The 23,712-nt window shown below is 47.2% G+C and overlaps 1 protein-coding gene and 1 pseudogene across 9 annotated transcripts in view; one reads left to right on the top strand and one right to left on the bottom strand.

Annotated features, from left to right (window-relative positions):
• The window catches only part of ica1 (islet cell autoantigen 1), a 272,925-nt gene that overhangs the window by 75,234 nt on the left and 173,979 nt on the right, over positions 1–23,712 (bottom strand). For 8 of the 9 annotated variants that reach the window (XM_038797509.1, XM_038797517.1, XM_038797515.1 and 5 more), the window contains 2 exons: positions 4,379–4,459; positions 4,218–4,277 (listed from right to left, as the gene is read on the bottom strand). In XM_038797509.1, the coding sequence (XP_038653437.1) occupies positions 4,218–4,277; positions 4,379–4,459 (141 nt within the window). The remainder of the gene's footprint in view (positions 1–4,217; positions 4,278–4,378; positions 4,460–23,712) is intronic. The other variant, XM_038797513.1, reaches the window with a different exon arrangement.
• On the top strand, positions 22,627–22,777 carry LOC119966710 (annotated as a pseudogene).

The raw sequence follows: 23,712 nt of genomic DNA, 5'->3' as shown, positions 1-23,712 counted from the left end.
GAGTGGGCCCTGGTGCTCCCCATAACCAAAATTAATTAAAAGTTGTGGGACAGGTGAACTCCATGATACACTTTGGGGTTCCATAAATCCTGGCCCGTAATACTCTCATACACAAATACCAAGTTAATATGGAGGTACAGCAAGCAATTAAGAAACCAAATAGCACATTACCCATTATTACAAATGGATTGGAATATAAAAATAAATGAATATTACTGCAATTGTATGAGGCCACACTTGGGGAGTACAGTGCACAGATTTGGGGTTATGTTTAATCGAGGCAGTGGGGGTCCTGTCCGCCACCTGGAGTGGCGGGAGTGCCCCACGTTGCTTCTTTTCGAGAAGTTTATGAAATAGCTGTCGTGGATGTACCTTTAAGAAATGGGTGTTTATCAAATAGCTGCAGTGATCTCAGAGGGTGGGTGGAGTTGGGCTCTAGAAGTTTTAGAGACTGCAGAAGGTCTTTCCTGGGATCAAGCAACTTGGGAGGTGAAAATCCTGCCCATTTACAATTGCCTGGCAGTCAGAGGCCAATATCTTTATTGAATAGCAGCGCTGCCACCACCACAACAGGGACAGCTGCCAGTATATGATACTCACAGGAGGCCTAGTATCATTAATGGATCCCAGGCCACAGGTGAGTGATGGCAGGAAGGGGGTCGCAGGATGGTGCAGTGGTAGTGGTGGGGCGAGGGGGGGGGGGGGGTTCTCAGCAGGTTGCCCTTTCCGATACCAGAGACTCCCCCAAAAAACCTGCAAGCAACCCTGCATGGGTCGCTTGTCATGCTCACCACATGCTGAACACTCCTGCTTGTTACTGGGTTAATAGCAGCGATGACGGGTTAAAAGAGATAGCTGAGGAGATTGTGGAGGCATTGGTGGTGATCTTTCATTAATTACTGGAGGCAGAAGGGTCCCAGAGGACAGGAAAGTGGCTAATGTAGCAACCCTGTTTAAGAAGGGAGGGAGGAGGTAACAAGGGGGTTAGACAAAGGAGCACCAGTGGGCGTGATTTATTTAGATTTCCAGAAGGCCTTTGACAAGGTGCTGCATAGGAGACTGGTAAATAAGTTAAGAGCCCATGGTGTTAATGATAAGATCCTGGCATGGATAGAAGATTGGCTGACTGGCAGAAGGCAGAGAGTGGGGATAAAGTGGTCTTTTTCCAGATGGCAGCAGGTGACTAGTGGTGTGCCTCAGGGGTCTGTGCTGGGACCACAACTTTTCACAATACATTAGTGATCTGGGAGAAGGATCTGAAGGCACTGTTGCTGCTAAGTTTGCAGATGATAAAAAGATCTGGAGAGGGACAGGAAGTATTGAGGAAGCAGGGGGACTGCAGAAGGATTTGGACAGGCGAGGAGAGTGAACAATGAATCGGCAGATGAAATACAATTTGGAAAGTGTGAGGTTATGCACTTTGGAAGGAGGAATGGAGACACAGGGGGCGATTCTCCGAGCCCTGCGCTGGAGAATTTGCGATGGCATTCACGATGGTGCGAACGCTTGGGCTCCATATTGGAGAATCGCCTCCAAAGACTATTTTCTAAATGGGAAAATGCTTATAAAATCAGAAACACAAAAGGAGTCCTTTTTCACAATTGTCTTAAAGTTAACATGCAGATACAGTCGGCAGTTAGGAAGACAAATGCAATGTTAGCATTCATGTCAAGAGGGCTAGAATACAAGACTAGGGATGTACTTCTGAGTCTATATAAGGCTCTGATCAGACCCCATTTGGAGTATTGTGAGGAGTTTTGGGCCCCATTATCTAAGGAAGGATGTGCTGGCCTTGGAAAGGATCCAGAAGACGTTCACAAGAATGATCCCTGGAATGAAGAGCTTGTCATATGAGGAATGGTTGAGGACTCTGAGTCTGTACTCGTTGTAGTTTAGAAGGAGAAAGGGGGATCTTATTGAAACTTACAGGATACTGCAAGGCCAGGATAAAGTGGACGCGGTGAGGATGTTTCCACTTGTAGGAAAAACTAGAAGCAGAGGACACAATCTCAGACTAAAGGGATGATCCTTAAAAACAGAGAGGAGGAGGGATTTCTTCAGCCAGAGGGTGGTGAATCTGTGGAACTCTTTGCCGCAGAAGGCTGTGGAGAAAAAAATCACTGAGTGTCTTTAAGACAGACATAGATACATTCTTAATTAATGAAGGATCAGATCAGGGGTTATGGGGAGAAGGCAGGAGAATGGGGATAAGAAAAATATCAGCCATGATTGAATGGCCGAGCAGACTCGATAGGCTGAGTGGCCTAATTCTGCTCCTATGTCTCATGGTCTTAGCCTTTAAATGGGCATTAATTGTCTACTTTATGGCGTCAATTGGCATCAGGTTGGGGAGGCCTTCCTCCCACCTAATTAAATGCATCCCCCAAATACTTAACCCACCATGGGGGAGGCCATTAAATGCCACCCTTGGTCTCCTTACCCAAGGAGAGATGCCTTTAATGCCTTAAAGCAAATGCAACAAAGTTTTACTGGACTGATTTGCAGGATGGCAGGGGTGTCCCAGGAGGAAAGATAGATTAGATCAGAATTATATTCCCTGTTGTTCAGAAGAATGAGAGGTAACCTATTTGAAAAACACCAGGGTGGATTCTCCATCTACCAACTCGGTGATTGGGATTCCCGATCAGAACTATCGCCTGAAAAAAAGGGTTTGTCGCCAGTTGCAATTCTCCGATCCCATAAGACCATAAGACATAGAAGCAGAATTAGGCCACTCGGGCCATCGAGTCTGCTCTGCCATTCAATCATGGCTGATATTGTCTCATCCCCATTCTCCTGCCTTCTCCCCATAACCCCTGATCCCCTTATTAATCAAGAACCTATCTATCTCTTTCTTAAAGACACTTAGTGATTTGGCCTCCACAGTCTTCTGCGGCAAGAGTTCCACAGATTCACCACTCTCTGGCTGAAGAAATTCCTCCTCATCTCTGTTTTAAAGTATCGTCCCTTTAGTCTGAGATGGTGTACTCTGGTTTTAGTTTTTCCAAAAGTGGAAACATCCTCTCCATGTCCACTCTATCCAGGTCTCGCAGTATCCTGTAAGTTTCAATAAGAAACCCCTCATCCTTTTAAACTCCAACCAGCCGGCGTCCTTAGCTTGCTATACACCCCGCGCTGGCGGGAGGATGCAAGTTAAGCAGAGAGACTCACACCTGGACCCCGCTCCAAATGCCAGTGGTGACCAGTCCTGATTTTACGCTGGCAGGAATACTTGAGACTCCAGAACGGGAAATCCCAGCCACTGTACAAAATTAAAAGGTTTGTCAAGGTGCATAGATGAGGATTCTAGAACATGGGGTCACACTCTCAGAATAAGAAACTAGTCAGTTGGGACTGAAGTGAGGAAAGATTTATTTAATTTAAAGTATTGTAAACCTTTGGAATTCTCTAGCACAGAGGCTTATGAATGCTCAACTGTTGAGTATATTCAAATTAGATACTGACAGATTTTACGACACTTAAGGGAATCAAGGAATTTTGGGGGAAGTGCAGGAACGTATAGCCATGGTAGAGGATCAGCCATGATTTTACTGAATGGTGGAAGTGGATAGAAAGGTTAAAAGGTCTCTTACTGCTCCAATTTTGTCATTTCTTATGCTCTTAGGTTCACAAAGCAACCGCTGGCAATTTCACTATCCTAGGGCACTCTCCATCCTCATGTTGCTGCATATGTCTGACAGTGCAACGTCAATAATAGGGAGACATTTAAAAATGCTAGGTAGTAATGGAGCAGGTATCTGAGATTTGAAAAATTGATTGCTGATCTAACCTCATTTTGTTTGCCAAACTGTCCCATAGTGTGCGCTAAACCTTCCTTCCTGCCATTTGTCTGGAATTCTGGCTTTCCGTTGCGAAAACATGGCAGAAATCAATATTCATAAGCAAGTTTATATTTATGTGCAAGTTACTGCCAATATGCAATTAAAACAAGAATGTTGAAGCATTGTGAGATATTATACACATCGGAAAAAATATTTAACTGAAGGTAAGCCTATAACATTTAGGTCCTGTTAAATCAGAGGTAATGGATGTGAACTATATCAACATTTAATTGAGAAATATATGGGCAGCATTCCACAAATGTATCAATTACGGCAATTTGTAATCTATAAAATAATTTTGATTTGATCAATGATTGGCTGACATTTAACTAAATTAATTTGTTTAGTCAATTTTCCGTGTTATTTTGCACTTACCACTCAGAGATAAAGATGCTTTTTCGTCCTTTTTCAAATCTAACAAATCATCTATAGATTCTAATGAGGGAAAGTTTTAAAAAGTTGTTAGCTCTCCTGGACAGAAATAAGAAATAAATGCCTTACGGGTATTACGAAAAATGTGGTAAAGATAACATTACCTGATTGATATTGCTTGCTAGGATACGTGGTCTCCAAAGATGAAAAGGTATCTTTTTCCATTCCAAGGGACAATGATGTATCTGAAAATTCCAAGTGTTAATTCACATTACTGATAAGTAATTGAAGTTTTGTTACCAAGATGTGCTGTAAGGAATACTAATTTGTTACATCATGAGCTAGTTATAGCTAAGAAAAGACATTTTTACTGGACGAAGGACACGGACTTGGAAGTAGCTGTAAATTTTCACTGGTGACGATGCAATTCATTCCATCGAGATGCCAAGTCTGTGGAGACTCCAACTGAGATTGGCAGCAGTACATAGCTCCGACCATTAATCTGCAGGATGGACCAATCAGGAGCTAATGGCTGGGAGACTAAAATATTACTCATCTTGGCTATGCAAGACATGAGCTAGTCCTCTATTCTTTGGAACGTACAAGTGGAGAGAGTTAGTTAGATCTCTTCATCGGGCTGCCATTGGACAACAGCAAAATAAAAGGCGAATAAGGGAATAAACAGGGAACAAACAGGAAGGACCCTTACAATATGGAGAGAGGTCATGTGATACAACCTTTTATGTGGATGCTGGAATTGGGATCTCAGCAAGGAGCATGCAGGCAGCCACAGGGAGCAAGGATCTCCTTCTCGCTCTCTATAACATTTCACCCAGGTCTGCACCCATCCAGGTCAGCACCACATTTGGCTGAGTAATGTGTTGACATTCCTGCAGCAAATGGAGACGCAACTAAAAAAAACCTTTGGATTTTCTGCAACAAGTCAAGGGGATCTGAGCAGCCATGACTGAAAAACAACTGTTTCACTGAAGAACCAGACTCCGGACAAAATCAGTCAATCTTTACTATTGTGTAAATTAGTAAGCTTATTATCTCCATCTTACTTGGCCAAGTTTAATATCTGATACTCTGTAAAGTTGCATTTGTTTTTAATTGAAGCTTAGGAAGTGTGTTTGTGCATTTGCCTGCTTTAGTAGGAAGTAGAGCGTATTTGTACATTTTTAGAGCCGCGGGGGGCTAACAGGGAAACATTCACTCTTACCGAAGTTCATTATACCCAGAGAAGGAGGCAAAGGTGCTAAGCAACTTCATTATGTCATCTACGGAGGCTGCTGGATCAATAATGAAGAGGTAGGTAATCCGCATAAAGGGTCACCCAATGCTCCACACCTTCCCGACTAATCATCCTCCATTTAACAGAGGACCTCAGTGTTATCGCAAGCGGCTCCATTGCTAGGGAAAACGGGAAGGGAGACGGTGGCCCAAAGGAAAATAATCAGAGTTAAGGGTATTTGTGCAAAGACTGGCAGCGGGGGCCTTATACAACAGGCAAATCCAAGAAATATATACAAACCTCCCAAGAATCACAGTACTCCCACTTCACTCTATCAAATGCCTTTTAATTCTAACAAGAGACACTATCACCTCAGGTTCGGGAGGTGGAAAGGACAACATTTAACAGGAGAGGTGTAATGACCGACAATTGTCAGCCCTCCATGAAGCCTGTTTGATCCTTCGAGATTATATTGAGGAGGCAAGGCTCCAGCTGAAGATCCAGAAACCTTGATGAGTAGCTTGATGTCTGTGTTCAAAAGAGAACTAGGACGGTACCAACCACCCTCTGTCGGGACTTTGTTTTTCAGGGAGTTTCGGAACCGGCAAGTTCCCCACCGTTCTTCAATGACACTGAGTCACGTTTTTGGGCCCTGGAGAGTTTCTCATCGGTTTCGCCCACAATTAGAATTTTCTTTAGCACTGGGGAGCTGAACTCAGATATCGGGCCTCCATTTTGAATGGGTTCCCCGATCTCTACGTGAGGTTGTGGGTCTCCCAAAATCCCACCTACAGGAAAAGTCAACCCCCACACACATGGGCATACCCCACGTGAGGACACCCCGCTATAGGGTCCCTGGGGGACACCCCTCTTCAGGTTCCCCCAAGCCCCCTTACAGAACCTCCTCCCTTCTAGCACCCCACCCATCACCTACCCAACCACCTGAAGGCCCCTACTTACCTGCCCTGCACACCTCCATCCTTCAAACCCCCCTTGCACCCTCATTTAATTGGCATGGTCCCCCTTGCCCCCGACCCTTGGCATGCCACCCTGGCACTCAGGCACCCTTACACTGCTACCCTGGCACCCAGGCAGTGCTCCTGCTGGCTTGGCAATGTCATCCAGGCACCTTGACATGTGAAATAAACAAAAACGAAAAGACTTTATTGCTTGGGTGCAAACAGTGCCAAGGATCTAACCCCAGCACTCCGCCTTCCACCTGCGTCATAAAAGACACAACACCCTGGCCATCCATAAGGCTGTAAGGTGCTGAATTAGACTATTTAGCCCATTGGGTCTGTTCCACCATTCGATCATGGCTTATATGTTTCTCATCCCCATTCCCCTGCTTTCTCCCCGGAACCACTGAACCCCTTATTAAGGGGCTGGATTCTCTGCCTCCCGATGCCAAAATCGCGTTCGGCGACGGGATGGAGAATAATTTTCCGCGCACGAAATTGGGATCAGCGCCGGTTTTGCAATTCTCTGCCCCCCGAAAATCGTGGAGTACGCCGCGCCGAATATCTACTGCCTCAGCCCATTGCCTGAGGCCCGCCCGGCTATGCTCCGTTGCCAACCGGCCAAATTCCCGATGGCGTGGTTCTAACATGGTCCCACCATCTGTGATCCTTGCGTGGCGGCTGCTGACTCAGTCTGGGGCCGCCACAGTTGGGAGGGGGCTGATCGGCGGGCACAGGGGCTTCATTCGGGACTGGGGGCAATGTGTGCAGGTGTTCCTGGGCATGCGAGCGGCCGATGCAGGGCACTAGTTTGCCGGTCCAGGTTCGTGGGCTGAGTCCGCCATGGATCACGGCGCGGCCGCTGGAGGCCACCGCTGTGTGCATGCGTGGCCTCTGACCCGAAAATGTGGGGAGCCGTATCGGCAGCTAGAGCTGCGAGCTCTACGATAGCTGCCTGCTACCCCCCAGCCAAAGGGGGATTTTTAACCTTTTAATGCCAGTTTTCCTGCCATAAAAGGCCAGTTTTCCCATCGGCGTGTGAACATAGTCCCAAAGTCCCAAAAACAGAGACAGTTTGTGACTTGGCCTCCATAGCCTTCTGCAGCAATGAGTTCCACAGATTCACCACCTTCATGTCAGTTTTAAAGGATCGTCCCTTCAGTCTGAGTCTGTGCCCTCGAGTTCTAGTCTCTCCTACTAGTGGAAACATCCTAGGCCTCTCAGTACTCCATAAGTTTCAATGAGCCCTCCCCCATCCTTCTAAACTCCATTGAGTACAGACCCAGAGTCCTCAATTGCTCCTCATACGACAAGCCTTTCATTCCCTGGATCATTCTTGTGGACCTCCTCTTGACTCCCTCCAACGCTAGCACATCCTTCCTTAGATACAGGCTCAAAACGCTCGCAATATTCCAAATGGGGTCTGACCAGGGCCTTACACAGCCTCAACAGTACATCCCTGCTCTTGTATTCTAGCCTTCCCGACATGAATGCTAACACTGCATTTGCCTTCCTAACTGCCAACTGAACCTGCAAGTTAACCTTAAGAGAATCTTGAACTCGGACTTCTAAGTCTGTTTGTGCTTCAGATTCCTGAAGCCTTTCCCATTTTGAAAATAGTCTATGCCTCTATTATTCCTATCAAAGTGCATAACCTTACACTTTTCCACATTCCAACTGTCGCTTCTTTGCCCACCCTCCTAGCCTGTCCAAGTCCTTCAACAGCCCTTCTGCTTTCTTTAAAAAAAAATTTATACAAATTTTACAACAACAAATTTTCTCCCAACAGTTAAAGTAAACAAGGTGTAAAATTAAACAGAAACAGAAATCCCCCCAATACAAAGTAATAAATTAATAACTAATAACAATGCAAGAAAGAAAAAGAAATAGCAAACACACCGTCGCAAAAACCCCCTTAACAAATCCCAACCCCCCCCCCCCCCCCCCTGCTGCTGACCACCCTCTACCTCTCCGCCAGGAAATCGAGAAAAGGCTGCCATCGCCGGAAGAACCCTTGTACCGACCCCCTCAGGGCAAACTTAATGTTTTCCAGCCTGATGAACCCGGCCATATCATTGATCCAGGCCTCCGGGCTCGGGGGCTTCGCGTCCCTCCTCTGTAAGCGAATCCTACGCCGGACTACTAGAGACGCAAAGGCCAGTGTACCGGCCTCTCTCGCCTCCTGCACTCCCGGCTCCGATGCTACCCCAAAGATCGTGAGCCCCCAGCCCGGCACCACCCCGGAACCGACCACCTTGGACAAGTCCCCGCCACCCCCTTCAAAACCCCTCCAACGCCGGACATGCCCAGAACATGTGGGTGTGGTTTGCCGGGCCTCCCGAACACCTCCCGCACCTGTCCTCCCCCCCCAAAGAACCAGCTCATCCTGGCCCCAGTCATGTGCGCCCTATGCAGCACCTTCAGCTAAATTAAGCTGAGCTGTGCGCACGAAGAGGACGAGTTCATCCTCCCGAGGGCATCCGCCCATGTCCCGTCGTCAATCTCTTCCCCTAGTTCCTCCTCCCAGTTCGCTTTCAGCTCCTCCACCGAGGCCTCCTCCTCTTCCTGCACCATCTGATAAATCCCCGAGATCCTCCCCTCACCGACCCACGTCCCCGAGAGCACCCTATCCTGCACCCCCCTAGGCGGCAGCAGCGGGAACTCCGCCACCTGCCGCTTAACAAACGCCCACCCTTCTGCTTTCTTAATACTTCCTGTCTCTGTGCATATCTTTGTATCATCTGCAAACTTAGCAACAATGCCGTCAGTTCCTTCTTCCAGATCATTAATGTACATAGATGAATAGTTGTGGTCCAAACACTGAGCCCTGCGTAACAGGTCACCAGCTGCCATCTTGAAGAAGACCCCTTTATCCTCACTCTTTGCCTTCTGCCAGTCAGCCAATCCTCTATCTCTAGCAGTACTATGCCCCTAACACCATGGGCTCTTATCCTATTTAGCAGCCTCCTGTACGGCATCTTGTGAAAGGCCTTCTGGAAATCCAAATAGATCCCGTCCACTGGCTCACCTTTGTCTAACTTCTTTATTACCTCCTCAATGAATTCTAACAGCTTTGTCAGGCATGACCTCCCCTTGATGAAGCCATGTTGTCTCAGCCCTATTTTGCCAAGCACTTCCAAGAACTTGGCAATCTAATCCTTAATAATGGACTCTAGGACTTCCGGTGGCGGCTATGAAGGAGTAAGTTGCACAGGAAGTTATACAGGAAGACTTTGCTAAGCAGAAATAGGACTGCTTGGACCCTATAAAAGAGTCGATTGAGCGGCTGGAGCTTAGATTGGACGCCCAAGATTGGGTGATCCAGAAGGTGGAGAAGGCACTGGCTGAGCAGGAGGAACATCAAACTGTGGTGGAGTTGGAGGTGGGGATGCTGAGAGACCAGCAGACGAAGCTCCTGGAGAAGGTGGAGGACCTAGAGAATAGGTCCCGCCGGCAGAACTTGAGAATCGTTGGGCTCCCGGAGGGGTCCGCAGGAGCGGACACTGGGACTTACATCGCAGATATGCTTGAGAAGCTGCTGGCAAATGGGGCATTCTCCCAACCCTTGGAGGTGGACAGGGCTCACAGAGCACTCGCGAGGAAGCCACGAACGGGAGACCCCCCGAATGCAATGGTGGTGAGATTCCACAGGTACTCGGATAAGGAGCGCATTCTACAGTTGGGGAGTTGGGGAGAGGATGGGCTGTCGCTGCCAAATTTTAGTAACTATTACTGGGTGGCGAATATAGCCATGATCAGGAAGTGGGTGGTGGGGGAGGGGTCGGCATGGGACCGTATGGAGGCGGCTTCATGCAAGGGCACCAGTTTGAGGGCATTGGTAATTGCGCCTCTGCCGTTCCCGCTGGCACGGTACTCCACCAGCCCCGTGGTGATCGTGGCCCTGAGAGTCGGGAGGCAATGGAGGAGACATGTGGGAGCAGAGGGAGCAGAGGGAACATCGGTCTGGTCCCCAATCTGTAATAATCACCGGTTTGTCCGGGAAGTATGGATGGGGAGGGGTTCCGAATGTGGTGGAGAGCAGGGATTGAGAGGATGGGGAATATATTTATAGAGGGGAGCTTTCCGAGTATGAGGGCGCTGGAGGAGAAGTTTGGGTTGGCGAGGGGAAACAAAGTCGGGTATCTGCAGGTGCGGGACCTCCTACGTAAGCCGGTGTCAACCTTCCTGCTCCTAACGCTAAGGGGGATTCAGGACAGGGTAGTTTCCAGAGGGTGGGTAGGAGAAGGGAGCGGGAGGAGAGATAGAGGATGGTCTTTTACAAGGAACTTATGGGGTCAGAGGAGACGCAGACCGAGGAGCTGAAGCGCAAGTGGGAGGAGGAGCTGGAGGAGAGATAGAGGGTGGTCTATGGGCGGACGCGTTGAGTAGAGTCAACGCGTCCGCAACATGTGCCAGGCTCAGCCTGATACAATTTAAGGTTGTTCACTGGGCTCACATGACAGTGGCCCGGATGAGCAGATTCTTTGGGGTGGAGGACAGGTGTGTAAAATGTGCGGGAGGACCAGGAACCCATGTCCACATGTTCTGGGCATGTCCGAAGCTGAGGGAATTTTGGCAGGAGTTTGCAGATGTCATGTCCACGGTGTTAAAAACAAGGGTGGCGCTGAGTCCAGAGGTGGCGATTTTCGGAGTGTAGAAGACCCGGGAATCCAGGAGGAGAAAGAGGCAGACGTTCTGGCCTTTGCTTCCCTGGTAGCCTGGAGACGGATACTATTTGCTTGGAGGGACTGAAAGCCCCCGAAGTCGGAGACCTGGCTATTGGACATGGCTAGCTTTCTGTGTTTGGAGAAAATCAAGTTAGCCCTGAGAGGGTCACTGTTAGGGTTCGCCCGGACGTGGCAACACCGTTTGTCGACTTCTTCGCAGAAAATTAATCGTCGGCAGAAGGGGGGGGGGGGGGGGGGGGGGGGAGGGTTAGTTTAGCTTAGAGTAGGGGGCTCATAAAGGTGGGACCTGTAAGGGAGGGATTTTCACTATGTTTATCGTTTCATGTACATTGTTTATTGTGTTGTTGTTATAATACCAAAAAATACCTCAATAAAATGTTTATTAAAAAAAATATAATGGACTCTAAAACCTTACCAACGACCGAAGCCAGGCTAACCGGCCTATAATTTCCTGTCTTCTGCCTTCCTCCCTTCTTAACTAGGGGTGTTACATTAGCCATTTTGCAGTCCTCCAGGATCCTCCCTGACTCCAGTGATTCCTGAAAGATCACCCCCAATGCCTCCGCAATCTCCTCAGCTATCTCCTCCAGATCCCTGGAGTGTAGTCCATTCAGTCCAGGTGATTTATCCACTTTCAGACCTTTCAAATTCCCCAGTACCCTCCTCTCCTTAGTGATGGCCACTTCACTCACCTCTGCCCCCTGACTATCTTGAAGTTCTGGTAATCCACTGCTGTCTTTCACCGTGAAGACTGGTGCAAAGTATCTATTCAGTTCCTGTGCCATTTCTTTGTTCCCCATTACTACTTCTCCAGTCTCATTTTCCAGTGGTCCAATGTCCATTCTTGCCTCTCTCTTACCTTTTATGTATCTAAAAAAAGCCTCTTGTATTCTTCTTTTATATTACTAGCTGGCTTACACGCATATTTCATCTTCTCCCACTTTATTGCTTTTTTAGTTGTCCTCTGCTTGCTTTTAAAGGCTTCCCAGTCCTCTGGTTTCCCACTAATCCTTGCCATATTGTATGCTTTTCTTTTGCTTTTATGCTGTCCTTGCCTTCCCTCGTCAGCCATGCATGCCTTGTCCTCCCCTTAGCAAGTTTCCTCCTCCTTGGGATAAATTTCTGCTGTGCCTCCCGAATAACCTCCCAAAACTCCTGCCATTGCTGTTCCACTGTCTTCCCTGCTAGGCTCCTTTTCCAATCAATTCTGACCAGCAGCTCCCTCATGTCATGTAGTTATCTTTATTCAATTGTAATACTGCTACATTTGTTTCCAGCTTCTCCATCAGAGGTGAGTGAAGTGGCCATCCCTAAGGAGAGGATACTGGGGAAGTTGAAAAGTCTGAAAGTGGATAAATCACCTGGACTGGATGAATTCTATCATATGGTGGCCACTGTCTGATTGGAGGGCTGTGACTAGTGGTGTTCCACAGGGATCAGTCTTGGACCTTTGCTGTTCGTAGTATATATAAATGATTTGGAGGAAAATGTAACTGGTCTGATTAGTAAGTTTGCGGACGACACAAAGGTTGTTGGAATTGCAGATAGCGATGAGGATGGTCAGAGGATACAGCAGGATTTAGATCGTTTGGAGACTTGGGCGGTGAGATGGCTGATGGAGTTTAATCTGGACAAATGTGAGGGAATGCATTTTGGAAGATCTAATACAGGTAGGGATTATACAGCGAATGGTAGAACCCTCAAGAGTATTGACAGTCAGAGAGATCTAGGTGTACAGGTCCACCGGTCACTGAAAGGGGCAACATAGGTGGAGAAGATAGTCAAGAAGGCATACGGCATGCTTGCCTTCATTGGCTGGGGCATTGAGTATAAAAATTGGAAGTCATGTTGCAGCTGTATAGAATCTTAGTTAGGCCACACTTGGAGTATAGTGTTCAATTCTGGTCACCACACTACCAGAAGATGTGGAGGCTTTAGAGAGGGTGCAGAAGAGATGTATCAGGATGTTGCCTGGAATAGAGTGCATTACCTATGAGGAGAGGTTGAATAAACTTGGTTTGTTCTCACTGGAATGAAGGTGGTTGAGGGGCGACCTGATAGAGGTCTACAAAATTATGAGGGGCAGAGACAGAGTCAGAGACTTTTCCCCAGGATAGAGGGATCAATTCCGAGGGGGCATTTTACACAGAGGGTAGTGGGTGCCTGGAACTTGCTGCCGAAGGAGGTGGTGGAAGCAGGGACGACAGTGACGTTTAAGGAGCATCTTGACAAATACATGAATAGGGTGTTAATAGACGGATATGTACCCCGGAAGTGTAGAAGGTTTTAGTTTAGACGGGCAGCATGGTCGGCACGGGCTTGAAGGGCCGAAGCGCCTGTTCCTGTGCTGTACTTTTCTTTGTTCTTTGTTCTTATGCTCCCTAATCAAGTCTGGCTCATTACACATCACCAAATCCAGAATTGCCTGTTCCCTACGGCCTCTACCACAAGCTGCTCCAAAAATAAACAGCTCTTAGACATTCCACAAATTCCTTTTCTTGGGGTTCACTGCCAACCTGATTTTCCCAGTCCACCTGTATATTGAATTCCACCATGATTATTGTAATACTGCCTTTCTTATATGCCTTTTCTATCTCCTGATTTATTTTCTGACCCATATCCTGACTACTGCTAGGGGGACTGTATCTAACTTCCATCAAGATACTTTTTCCTTTGTGATTCCTCAACTCTACATACAGATTCTACGTCTTCTGATCCTATATCGTTTCTTGCTATCAACTTAATTTATTTTTTGCTAACAAGACAACCCCTCCCCTCTGCCCACCTGCCTTTTTATTAGGACACATATCTTTGGATACTTAGATCCCAGTCCTGATCCCCTTGCAGCCATGCCTCTGAGATGCCCACAACATCGTACCCACCAATTCTAATGTGGGTCACAAGCCCATTTACCTTTTTTTGTATAATGCCCACATTTAGGTACAACACCCTCAGTCCTGCGTTGACCACCCTTCTTCTCATAGTTGTCCCCTTTTCTGCTATGCGTGAAGTTAGATTCCTGCCACTTTCCATATTCTCTCTCCTTTTACTTGTTCAGGAAACATTACTAACACCTCCTGAGTCCTCCCCCTCCCCTTTAACTAGTTTAAAGTCCTCATCACTAACCTGCACTCCTACCTTATGTGATGACATACCCATGGGCTATATCATAGACAGATGGTTTGCGACCTCCAAACAGCAGGTGGTTGTACAGTGCAGAGACACACCACGCAGTCGCTAGACCAAGGTCATGTTACCTGTGACACCGATATAAGAGACACATCCCACCATCTTGAGAAGAATATTGAGAGGGGAATAAGACATAGATGTGAATGGTCAGTGAGAGGGAAGCACGGTGGCGCAGTGGTTAGCACTGCTGTCTCATGGCGCCAAGGTTCCAGGTTCGATCCTGCCTCTAGGCCACTGTCCGTGTGGAGTTTGCACATTCTCCCTGTGTTTGCGTGGGTTTTGCTCCCACAACCCAAAGATGTGCAGGGTAGGTGAATTGACTATGCTAAATTGCCCCTTAATTGGAACAAATGAATTGGGCACTCTAAATTTATAAAAAATAAAATGGTCAGTTCTATGTGCACGTTCCAGAGGAGTAGTTAGCAGACTCCATGATAATGTACGCTGAATCAGATTGCTATCTTACTGCAACTCTATAAAAGATTCTGGTTTGGACAAGTTAAAGTGTTTGGTGGATTCCTTTGTAAAGTACAAAGGACCAAACACATGGTACTACGAGTGCTGAAGATTTAAAGATAGCGACGGCAGTGAAGACCGGACTGGTGAACTGCAGCCTGAGGCGACCCAACATGTCAGAAAATGATGAAGCTTGAGATGGTCTGAGGGCCACCCACCAGCTTCAGATGTCCGGGAATGTAGGTGAGAACTGACAGCTGTTCAAACAGCAGTTCGAACTTTATGTTGCGGCCGTGGGCCTGAAGACCAGCCTGATAAAAGGTAAATTGCGTTGCTGCTAACAGTGGCAGGTCCACAAGCACTCGCTCGAACTGTGCAACTCATGTGTGTTTGATAATGAGGAGGATCACAAGAAATTTGATGAAGTGATGAAGCACTTTGATAAGCAATGATCCCCTAAGAAGAATGAAATCTTTGAGCGCCATATGTTCTGTATGCATACCCAGAGACCTGGCGAATCATTTGACAGTTTCGTCATGGACTTTAGGCTGAAGGCCCAGTCATGCAACTTCAGTTGACCTGAGGGTCCCAGATTTGATTCCCGGCTTGGGTCACTGTCTGTGCGGAGTCTGCGCGTTCTCCGTGTCTGCGTGGATTTCCTCCGGGTGCTCCAGTTTCCTCCACAATTCCCAAAAGACGTGCTGTTAGGTGAATTGGACATTCTGAATTCTCCCTCTGTGTACCCGAACAGGCGCCGGAATGTGGCGACTAGGAGTTTTTCACAGTAACTTCATTGCAGTGTTAATGTCAGCCGACTTGTCACAATTAAGATTATTGTTATTAATCCGCAACCAAATTGTCTTTGGTTTACTTGATGATAAGCTTTGGGCGATAGTATTGCGGGAGGAACATTTGGTGTTGGAAAAGGCAGTGAAGATTTATTTGCCAGGGAAGTGAGATAAGATGCACAAAGAATAGGCATACTCTGCTCAAACAACTTTGGTGCAAACATGAAATAAAAAGCCAGTGCCATTAGTGCTGTGACGCACATCATGAAGAAATGTGGTCTCAATGTGGACAGCCATTTTAAGCAGCCGATAGGAGCCGCCGCCGCCATCTTGTGCCAAAAGTGTGGCACTCGACATGCCCCGCGGCAATTTCCAGCCTTTGGAAAAGTTTATTCCAGATGTGGCCACGTGGGGCACTTTACAAAACAATGTTTTGCGCGCTCCATGGACCCTGGATGAACGGTGCATTCAGTAGATGTGATAAACACTGAAGAACAGTTTTCCATCAATCTCATCGCGGGGAGAAACCAGAGGACTCTGAGGGACAGGGGTGGGGACAATATCATAAGAAAGAATGAAGATAATAAGAACACTCCGAAAACCTTTATGTCTGGACTAAAGTTGAAGGTAATGCTGAATGATGCTTTCATTCGTTGTGACTTAGACCCTAAAGCGCCAATCAACCTCATGAGTTGACATGCTTTGCAAAAACTAAACGTGCAGCAGGACTTTGCTGATCGGCAAGGGCTGATGATAGACTCTGGAACAAGAACTCTAGAGATCTTCGATGCTTGCGAGCTAGTGCTCTCAGTGGCAGGCATGAAACACACAATACTCTTTCACATTGTAGACATGGGTGTCGACTCAGTACTTGAGATAAAATCATGCAAATCCCTGAATCGAATCAAGCGACTAAATATCCTAGAAGATAGCTGGACACCTGAGTCCAGTGAATCCTGCAAGACATTACAGTGTGAACGGTGTATGAGGATTTAGAAGAAATCCCAGTTTAGGGCGACAAACCAGACAAGGGGACGGAACTGCCAGTGAGCATTCCGCAATTCTGGTTAACAGTCTTGAAGAACGTGCACAGGCTCAATGGCATGATACAAGAAGATGATACAATACAAGCCATGGAGCTTCACTCTGGCGTTTACATTTGGGCCTAATGAGCATTTCACAAATGACGTGATCACCAAAATGTATCAGCTGGACTGATGACCGCTGAAATCATTCTTGGCTGAACGACAAATCATAGGCTGCACAGGCTGCACACTCGACTGCAGGGAGGGCAGAAAACAATCACAACCACCTGAACAAAACCAAAATACATGGTTCAGAGCACTCCAAGATCAGCTACAAGAACTATATCCAATGAATTGTTCTTCAATTTCTTCGGTGCCACTGAAGTTCCACAGGGTGGAATTTTAAGCCAAGCTTCGGTGGCTGTCATAATATACATCCAGGTATATAATGGAGTGCAGACAGGCAGCGATTGACACACAGGATGACCAGTGAGCACACAGAACACAGCAGCCAATCACCAGACAGGACATGGCCACTATAAAGACAGAGGGCACTAGTTTTCCCGCTGTCTCGGGATCCAGCCTCTGAGACAGTCAGAGCTCGTGAGCAGCAGCTAAAACAAACACCATGTGGTAGTCAGTTAGTCTGGTCAGGTTAGCCTCAGGTCTCCAGTCAAGTCAGCATAGTGTCAACCCACAGTTAAGCATGTATTATAGTTAGTTGTTCAATAAAATTGTGTTGCATCTTTTCAAGTGTTGGAAGCCTGTCTCTCTCTACACTGCATCAAACGCAGTTCACATAGACCCAGCTTACCCAACACATCAGTGGCCAAAGAAAAGGCTGATTTTGAACTTGGCTCTCTATTTCATTAACAAATAATTCCATCCGTATGCAAAGTTATATTTTTCAGGTGAAAAGATTGACGATGATGCTGAATCCGAGGACGATTATTATGAATATCTGCTTGAAGTTATCGATAATGATGCAGAAAGTGTTGAACACTGTGAGCTTTCCATATTCTCTGTTCTGATACTCGTTTAGGTCCTCCCCACCCCCCTTTTAATGAGTTCCCTTCTCCTTTAACTTCAATTTTCTAATTTTTCATACAACTGAACCCTCCCACCCGCTATTTAGTTTAAAGTCCTATCTACAGCCCTAGTTATGCAAATCACCAGGACTCAGGTCCCAGCATGATTCAGGTGAAGACCGTCCCCGATGGAGCAGGAGATTTAGGCTTGGAACGATCCAATCTAGGGTCTAAGACACAATTGAGGTTCCCATCTAAAATAAACTGATACCAGCCAAATTAGAGATGGCGGCCAGCAGGGAATTAAAAAATTTTTTTTTAAATAAATTTAGATTACCCAATTATTTTTTCTATTAAGGAGCAATTTAGAGTGGCCAATCCACCTACTCAGCACATTTTTGGGTTGTGGGGGCGAAACTCACGCAGACACGGGGAGAATGTGCAAACTCCACACGTACAGTGACCCAGAGCCGGGATCGAACCTGGGACCTCAGCGCCGTGAGGTGGTTGTGCTAACCACTAGGCCACCGTGCTGCCCGGGCCAGCAGGGAATTAATGAAATTTGTATCATCCCAGTTGGGATGTAAATGTTAACCATTGGTGCTCACCAAGGAGCCACAGACAATAACATATCGACCATTGGGGTCAGCTAAAATCTGAAGAAGCAGAAAACAGAACGCTTTTATGAATTAAAATTGCCACAGCCCTGGCCCTACCTTTGAAACCCAAATGGAAACCCTGCCTTACCCACCCCCACTTGCGGAGCCTAGTTTGATATCTGGGTCTCCTGCAAAAACACATCGGAGTTTAAATTCTAAGATGAGTAAATGCCCTCAACCTTTTCACTGGGCCATTCAAACCCCTAACATTCCAGGAGACCAAATGAATTGATGGTCTCCCATCCCACCTCAGTCTGGAGTCAGCCATTTCCACCAAGAGAGATTAACCAAAGGATATTTAAAAGGAAAAGCAAAAAGATCCGCCCAAGATGGTCAACAAACCAAGTCAAAAGACCCGACAAAGAAAAATCTATAGACCACTTTCAGCAGACTATCCCACCCCACCAACGCCATTGAAAACAACCACATCGAAGCACGGATACAAATAGAAGGCAAACAACCTAAAACCTACATCTAACAAACCCAAACAAAACAAGAACTCTGAGCTCATTATCTAAAAAAAAAAATTACTTTAATGAGCTGCAGCAAACCCCTCAAAACAGCTCCCATAAATGAACTCCTTAGTTGGCAGGGAGGCTCCAGACTGGAGAAAGAGTAAAATAGATATGAACAACAAATACTAAATCCCAATTTACCTTGCGAGCCAAAGGGAAGTTTATATTAACACAACGAACAGATCCCCCCCCGAGTGTAAAACCCCAATTTTAAACAAGAAGTATAAGAACTCAACCCCAACAGGAATAAGAAAAGGCAGAGAACAAACATGAAACCCCAACAACTTAACAATGCAACATGCCAGTCGACAGAGCCAAAAAACCCATTACACCATACCCAACTTGTTTTTTTTAAAGAAAAAGTCCGCCTCTCCCGGCACGAGAAAGAAATAATCATTTGCTTCAAGAGTCACACTGAGCCGAGCTGGGTAGACCACACCAAACTAGATTCTACTCTTATAAAGGACAGCCTTGACTCCATTGAACACGGCCCACTTCTTTGCTAGCTCCACACCCTTGCCCTGATAGGACCTGATGGACTTGTCAGAAACTTAGAATCCCTGCAGTGCAGAAGGAGGCCATTTGGCGCCTGGAGTCTGCATTGACCCTCTGAAAGAGCACCCTACTTAGGCCCAACCCCCGCCCTATTAGAACCAACAAGAGGATGGAAAAACAAGTCAGTTCACCTCTCCTCACCTGGTTATTAACAAGTTGCAGAAAATTACATAATTTCCAACCCGCTGAAGGCAATGTTTGGTAAAAAGATTTGGGAGTAAATGGAAAACAGAACTATAAGTTACCCTTTTAACAGTTAAAGAAATAACAAATTTAGTTCTTTCCATATCTCCAAAGATTCTTTTTAAACACTGAAATTCCAGTCTTGTGCAGTCTTTGGCAGGAAATTGGCAGATCGCTACCCATTTAAATAATAGAACACCCATGAAATGCTGGAACCGCTGGTGAAATAATGTTCATGACTGCAACCATTTACCCTAGGCGGGATTCTCCGATCCTCCGTGCCGAAATCACGCTAGGCGCAGTGGCGGAGAATGGGGCGTCAGACCAGTGTAGCCACCTGGGGTGGCCACGTCCCGATTCCAAAATGGACACTTGCAAGGAGTGCAGGGAAAAAGGGACAACACCAGAGAAAACAAGCAGGTGCAAGGTTTCCTGTGTATTAAGATTTGCAGAACCCAGACAGAACTGAAAGCAATAGCCATTAACACATTAATGAGCTATCTCCAGGGACAAAAAGAAACATTGAAACAATCGAGACCAGGACAGACTCCCCGGCGCCAGTGGGAGCTAAAACAAAGGCAGGCCAACGGTCACATAGGGCCTGCCCAACGATCAGGGAACACCTCCGGTATTGGAGAAAATCAATACGAACGATTGGGACATGGTCCAATTAATTGGGACCAAGTCTGGGGTCCGCCCAGAAGGGCGCGAAACCCCTTGGGGTATAAAGCAGAGTCCCCAAGTTCAGTTCGCTCTCTTGGCCTTGGCTCTCAGCGAGGAGAGACCTGCCAACAGCTGCATCAACCAAGTAAGTCTAAGGTCAACGCACGCTGTGAGATAGACGCTCTTAGCTACTATTCCGTACCAGTTTGAAGCCAGCAGTATCAGAATCGGAAAACGGCCATTGTTCCTCTGACTGGGTGGGCCACTCGAAGCTAAGTATAGGCTTTTAGTAGTAGTTGTAGTTTAGCGAGTAGAGTTTATGCATGAGCAGTAATTGACTGTTTCTAAAGGACTCATTTTAAAAATGATTTTGATGTGAGGATCTTGCAATAATAGCACAATGTGGTAGAGAGCAAGCTCCACGAATATACAACACTGCACCAACATTAGTGGAGAGAAGGAGACACGTAATCTACCCACAGGTGCCCATGAGACCCTCCAGATAAATTTTGTGAATGAAATGGGATCAATAGCTGTGGAGGTCATTGCAAGAATCTAGCCCCAATAAACAAAATATAGTGCTCCAAAAAGTTCAATGAGCTCAGACATGTGGGGCGGGATTCTACGGCCCCCCCCGCCGGGTCGGAGAATCGCCGGGGGGCGGCGTGAATCCCGCCCCCGCCGAATTCTCTGGCACCGCAGATTCGGCGGGGGCGGGAATCTGGGCGCGCCGGTCGGTGGCTGCTCGCCACGGCCCCCCCAGCTGATTCTCAGACCCGCGATGGGCCGAAGTCCCGCTGGTTCTTTGCCAGTCCCGCCGGCATAAATTGGACTAGGTCCCTTACCGGCGGGACCTGGCGGCGCGGGCGGGCTTCGGGGTGCTGGGGGGGCGCGGGATGATCTGGCCCTGGGGAATTGCCCCCACGGAGGCCTGGCCCACGATCGGTGCCCACCGATCCGTGGACGGGCCTGTACCGTGGGGGCAGTCTTTTCCTACACGTCAGCCGTGTCAGTCTCCGCGATGGCCGATGCGTAAGTGAACCCCCCCCGCTTGCGCATGCGCGGGGATGACATCAGCAGCCGCTGACGCTCCCGCGCATGTGCGGACTCGCGCCAGCTGGCAGAGTCCCTTCGGCCCCGGCTGGCGTGGTGCCAAAGGCGTTCCATGCCAGCTGGCGGGGCGCAAACCACTCCGGCGCCGGCCTAGCCCCTGAAGGTGCTGAGGATTCCACACCTTTGGGGTGGGCCGACACCGGAGTGGTTCACGCCACTCCGTCCCGCCGGGACCCCCTGCCCCGCCGGGTACGGGAGAATCCCGCCTGTGGTCACATTCAGTGATGCCTCGTGGTTTACAGTAATTCAAAATAATGACACTTTTAGACTCAAATATGACATTTTATTGAATGTACTCCTCAGTTCACACCATGTGCTGCTGACTGATGCACTGTCGCTCGCTACCCTGTCTATAGTGCAGTCATGAGGGATGAAGAATTTAGGATATATAAGTAGACATACGCATAACAACGTGGCTCTTAAATCATTTTGGAATGACAAAATAAAATTTTATATCTATATTTCAAAAACCATATCCTACCAACTGCACCACTTGCCTCAGCCACTATTCAACGCACCAAATGCCTATCACACACCTACTAAAAACTATTAATCACAAGTCATAGCTAACATTCATAGCTTCAGTTCACACTCATACAATTAACACTGCTACAAGCCTCGCAGTTTGTGCACAATTCAGCTGTTCAATCATGACAGCCAGAACACCTAAACACATTATATCACACTTATCAAAACACTTCCTTCTCTCCTGCAGGACAAGGTCGTGTACAATTAAAGGCAGCAGCAGCTTACTGGTGGAGAATGAGCAAAGCTGCATGCTCATACTCTGATCAAAGAGATGTGGTCGCGATTATTGGAGCGATCTTGGCTGAGGCCAGCGCCACCTGCAATGGTTGAAACCATTAAAGATAGTATTTTATACAATCTTTCATCTCACATCCCACTTCCTGTGCAACGCAATTTCTTCTGATTTACAAGGTGCAGATGGTGTAAACATGTACCGCTTGCTTTCTCCCTGCCTGCCCTCACAACAACCCTACCTTTTTATTTTTTCCTTTCACATACCCAAGAACTGTAACCTGGACAGGCAACGGTGAATGAGCAACAGGTGGATGAATACAAACTTGCATTACACGGTCAGTCACTGACATTCACCATCACCAACTCAGATAGTGCATATTTGAGAGGAGAGCTTTGAGGAGGTATTTGCATGTGGTGATGCAATCAATAACCAGGCAACAATGACATGCAACCAGGATAGGGGGCAAGGGCATGGTTCTGATGCAGAGGACTCAAATGATTCAAAAGAAGGTTGATACATATGCTAAATTAAATGTTTTGTGCATTTAATAGGGTGTCTGGTACCAACTTAGCAAATAGTTTTATGAAGCCCGTTTTGTCTTCTTGGCCTTTTGGCTAAGATCAAGTGCAGTATTTGTTCTTATCAGTTTTTCTAATATTTGCTCTCATCAGTTTTTTTAAAGAGCTGGTGAAGACAGCAGAAGGGAATACAGCATTTAAGATCTGCTGTTATTGGCAGAACTTCATGCTGGTTTAAGCCTTTGGCTTGGACCTATCACCAGTTTCATAATATACATCCATCTATATGATGGAGTGCAGACAGGCTGTGATTGACACACAGGATGACCAGTGAGCACACAGAACACAGCAGCCAATCACCAGACAGGACACGACCACTATAAAGCCAGAGGGCACCAGTTTTCTCGCTCTCTTGGGATCCAGCCTGTGAGACAGCTAGGGCTCGTGAGCAGCAGCCAGGGCAAACACCATGTGGTAGTCAGTTAGTCTGGTCAGGCGAGCCTCAGGTCTCCAGTCAAGTCAGCATAGTGTCAACCCACAGTTAAGCATGTAATATAGTTAGATGTTAAATAAAATTGTGTTGCATCTCATTAAATGTTGGAAGCCTGTCCCTCTCTACACTGCATCAAATGCAGTCCACACAGACCCAGCCCACCCAACACATCATGGTACCAGGTCTGGATGTTGAGAATTGACGGACTCACCTTGAGGTAATCTGCGTTGACCAGCAATCAGCCATCCGGTAACATGGACAGCATCCGCACTCCTCCGCAGCTCCGCATCGCCGGCAACCTCCGTGCAAACTGGAAGATTTTCAAACAGAAGTTCCAACTCTATCTTGAAGCCACCGACCTCGAGGCCGCATCAGATGCCAGGAAGATCGCACTATTCCTTTCTACAGCCAGTGACCACGCTATCCACATCTACAACTCCCTTACATTCGCTGAAGGCGAAGACAAGACGAAATTTAAAACAGTCCTGCTGAAGTTCAACAGCCATTGCGACATTCAGGTGAATGAGAACTTTGAACGGTACGTTTTCCAGCAGAGGCTTCAGGGTAAGGATGAACCTTTTCAGTCCTTTTTGACCCATCTCCGCATCCTCGCGCAGTCATGTAACTATGACTCGACAACTGATTCCATGATCCGGGATCAGATCGTTT

This window comes from Scyliorhinus canicula, chromosome 5, assembly GCF_902713615.1.
Source record: "Scyliorhinus canicula chromosome 5, sScyCan1.1, whole genome shotgun sequence".
Taxonomy (NCBI): domain Eukaryota; kingdom Metazoa; phylum Chordata; class Chondrichthyes; order Carcharhiniformes; family Scyliorhinidae; genus Scyliorhinus; species Scyliorhinus canicula.
This window is presented reverse-complemented; position numbering and strand designations above follow the sequence as displayed.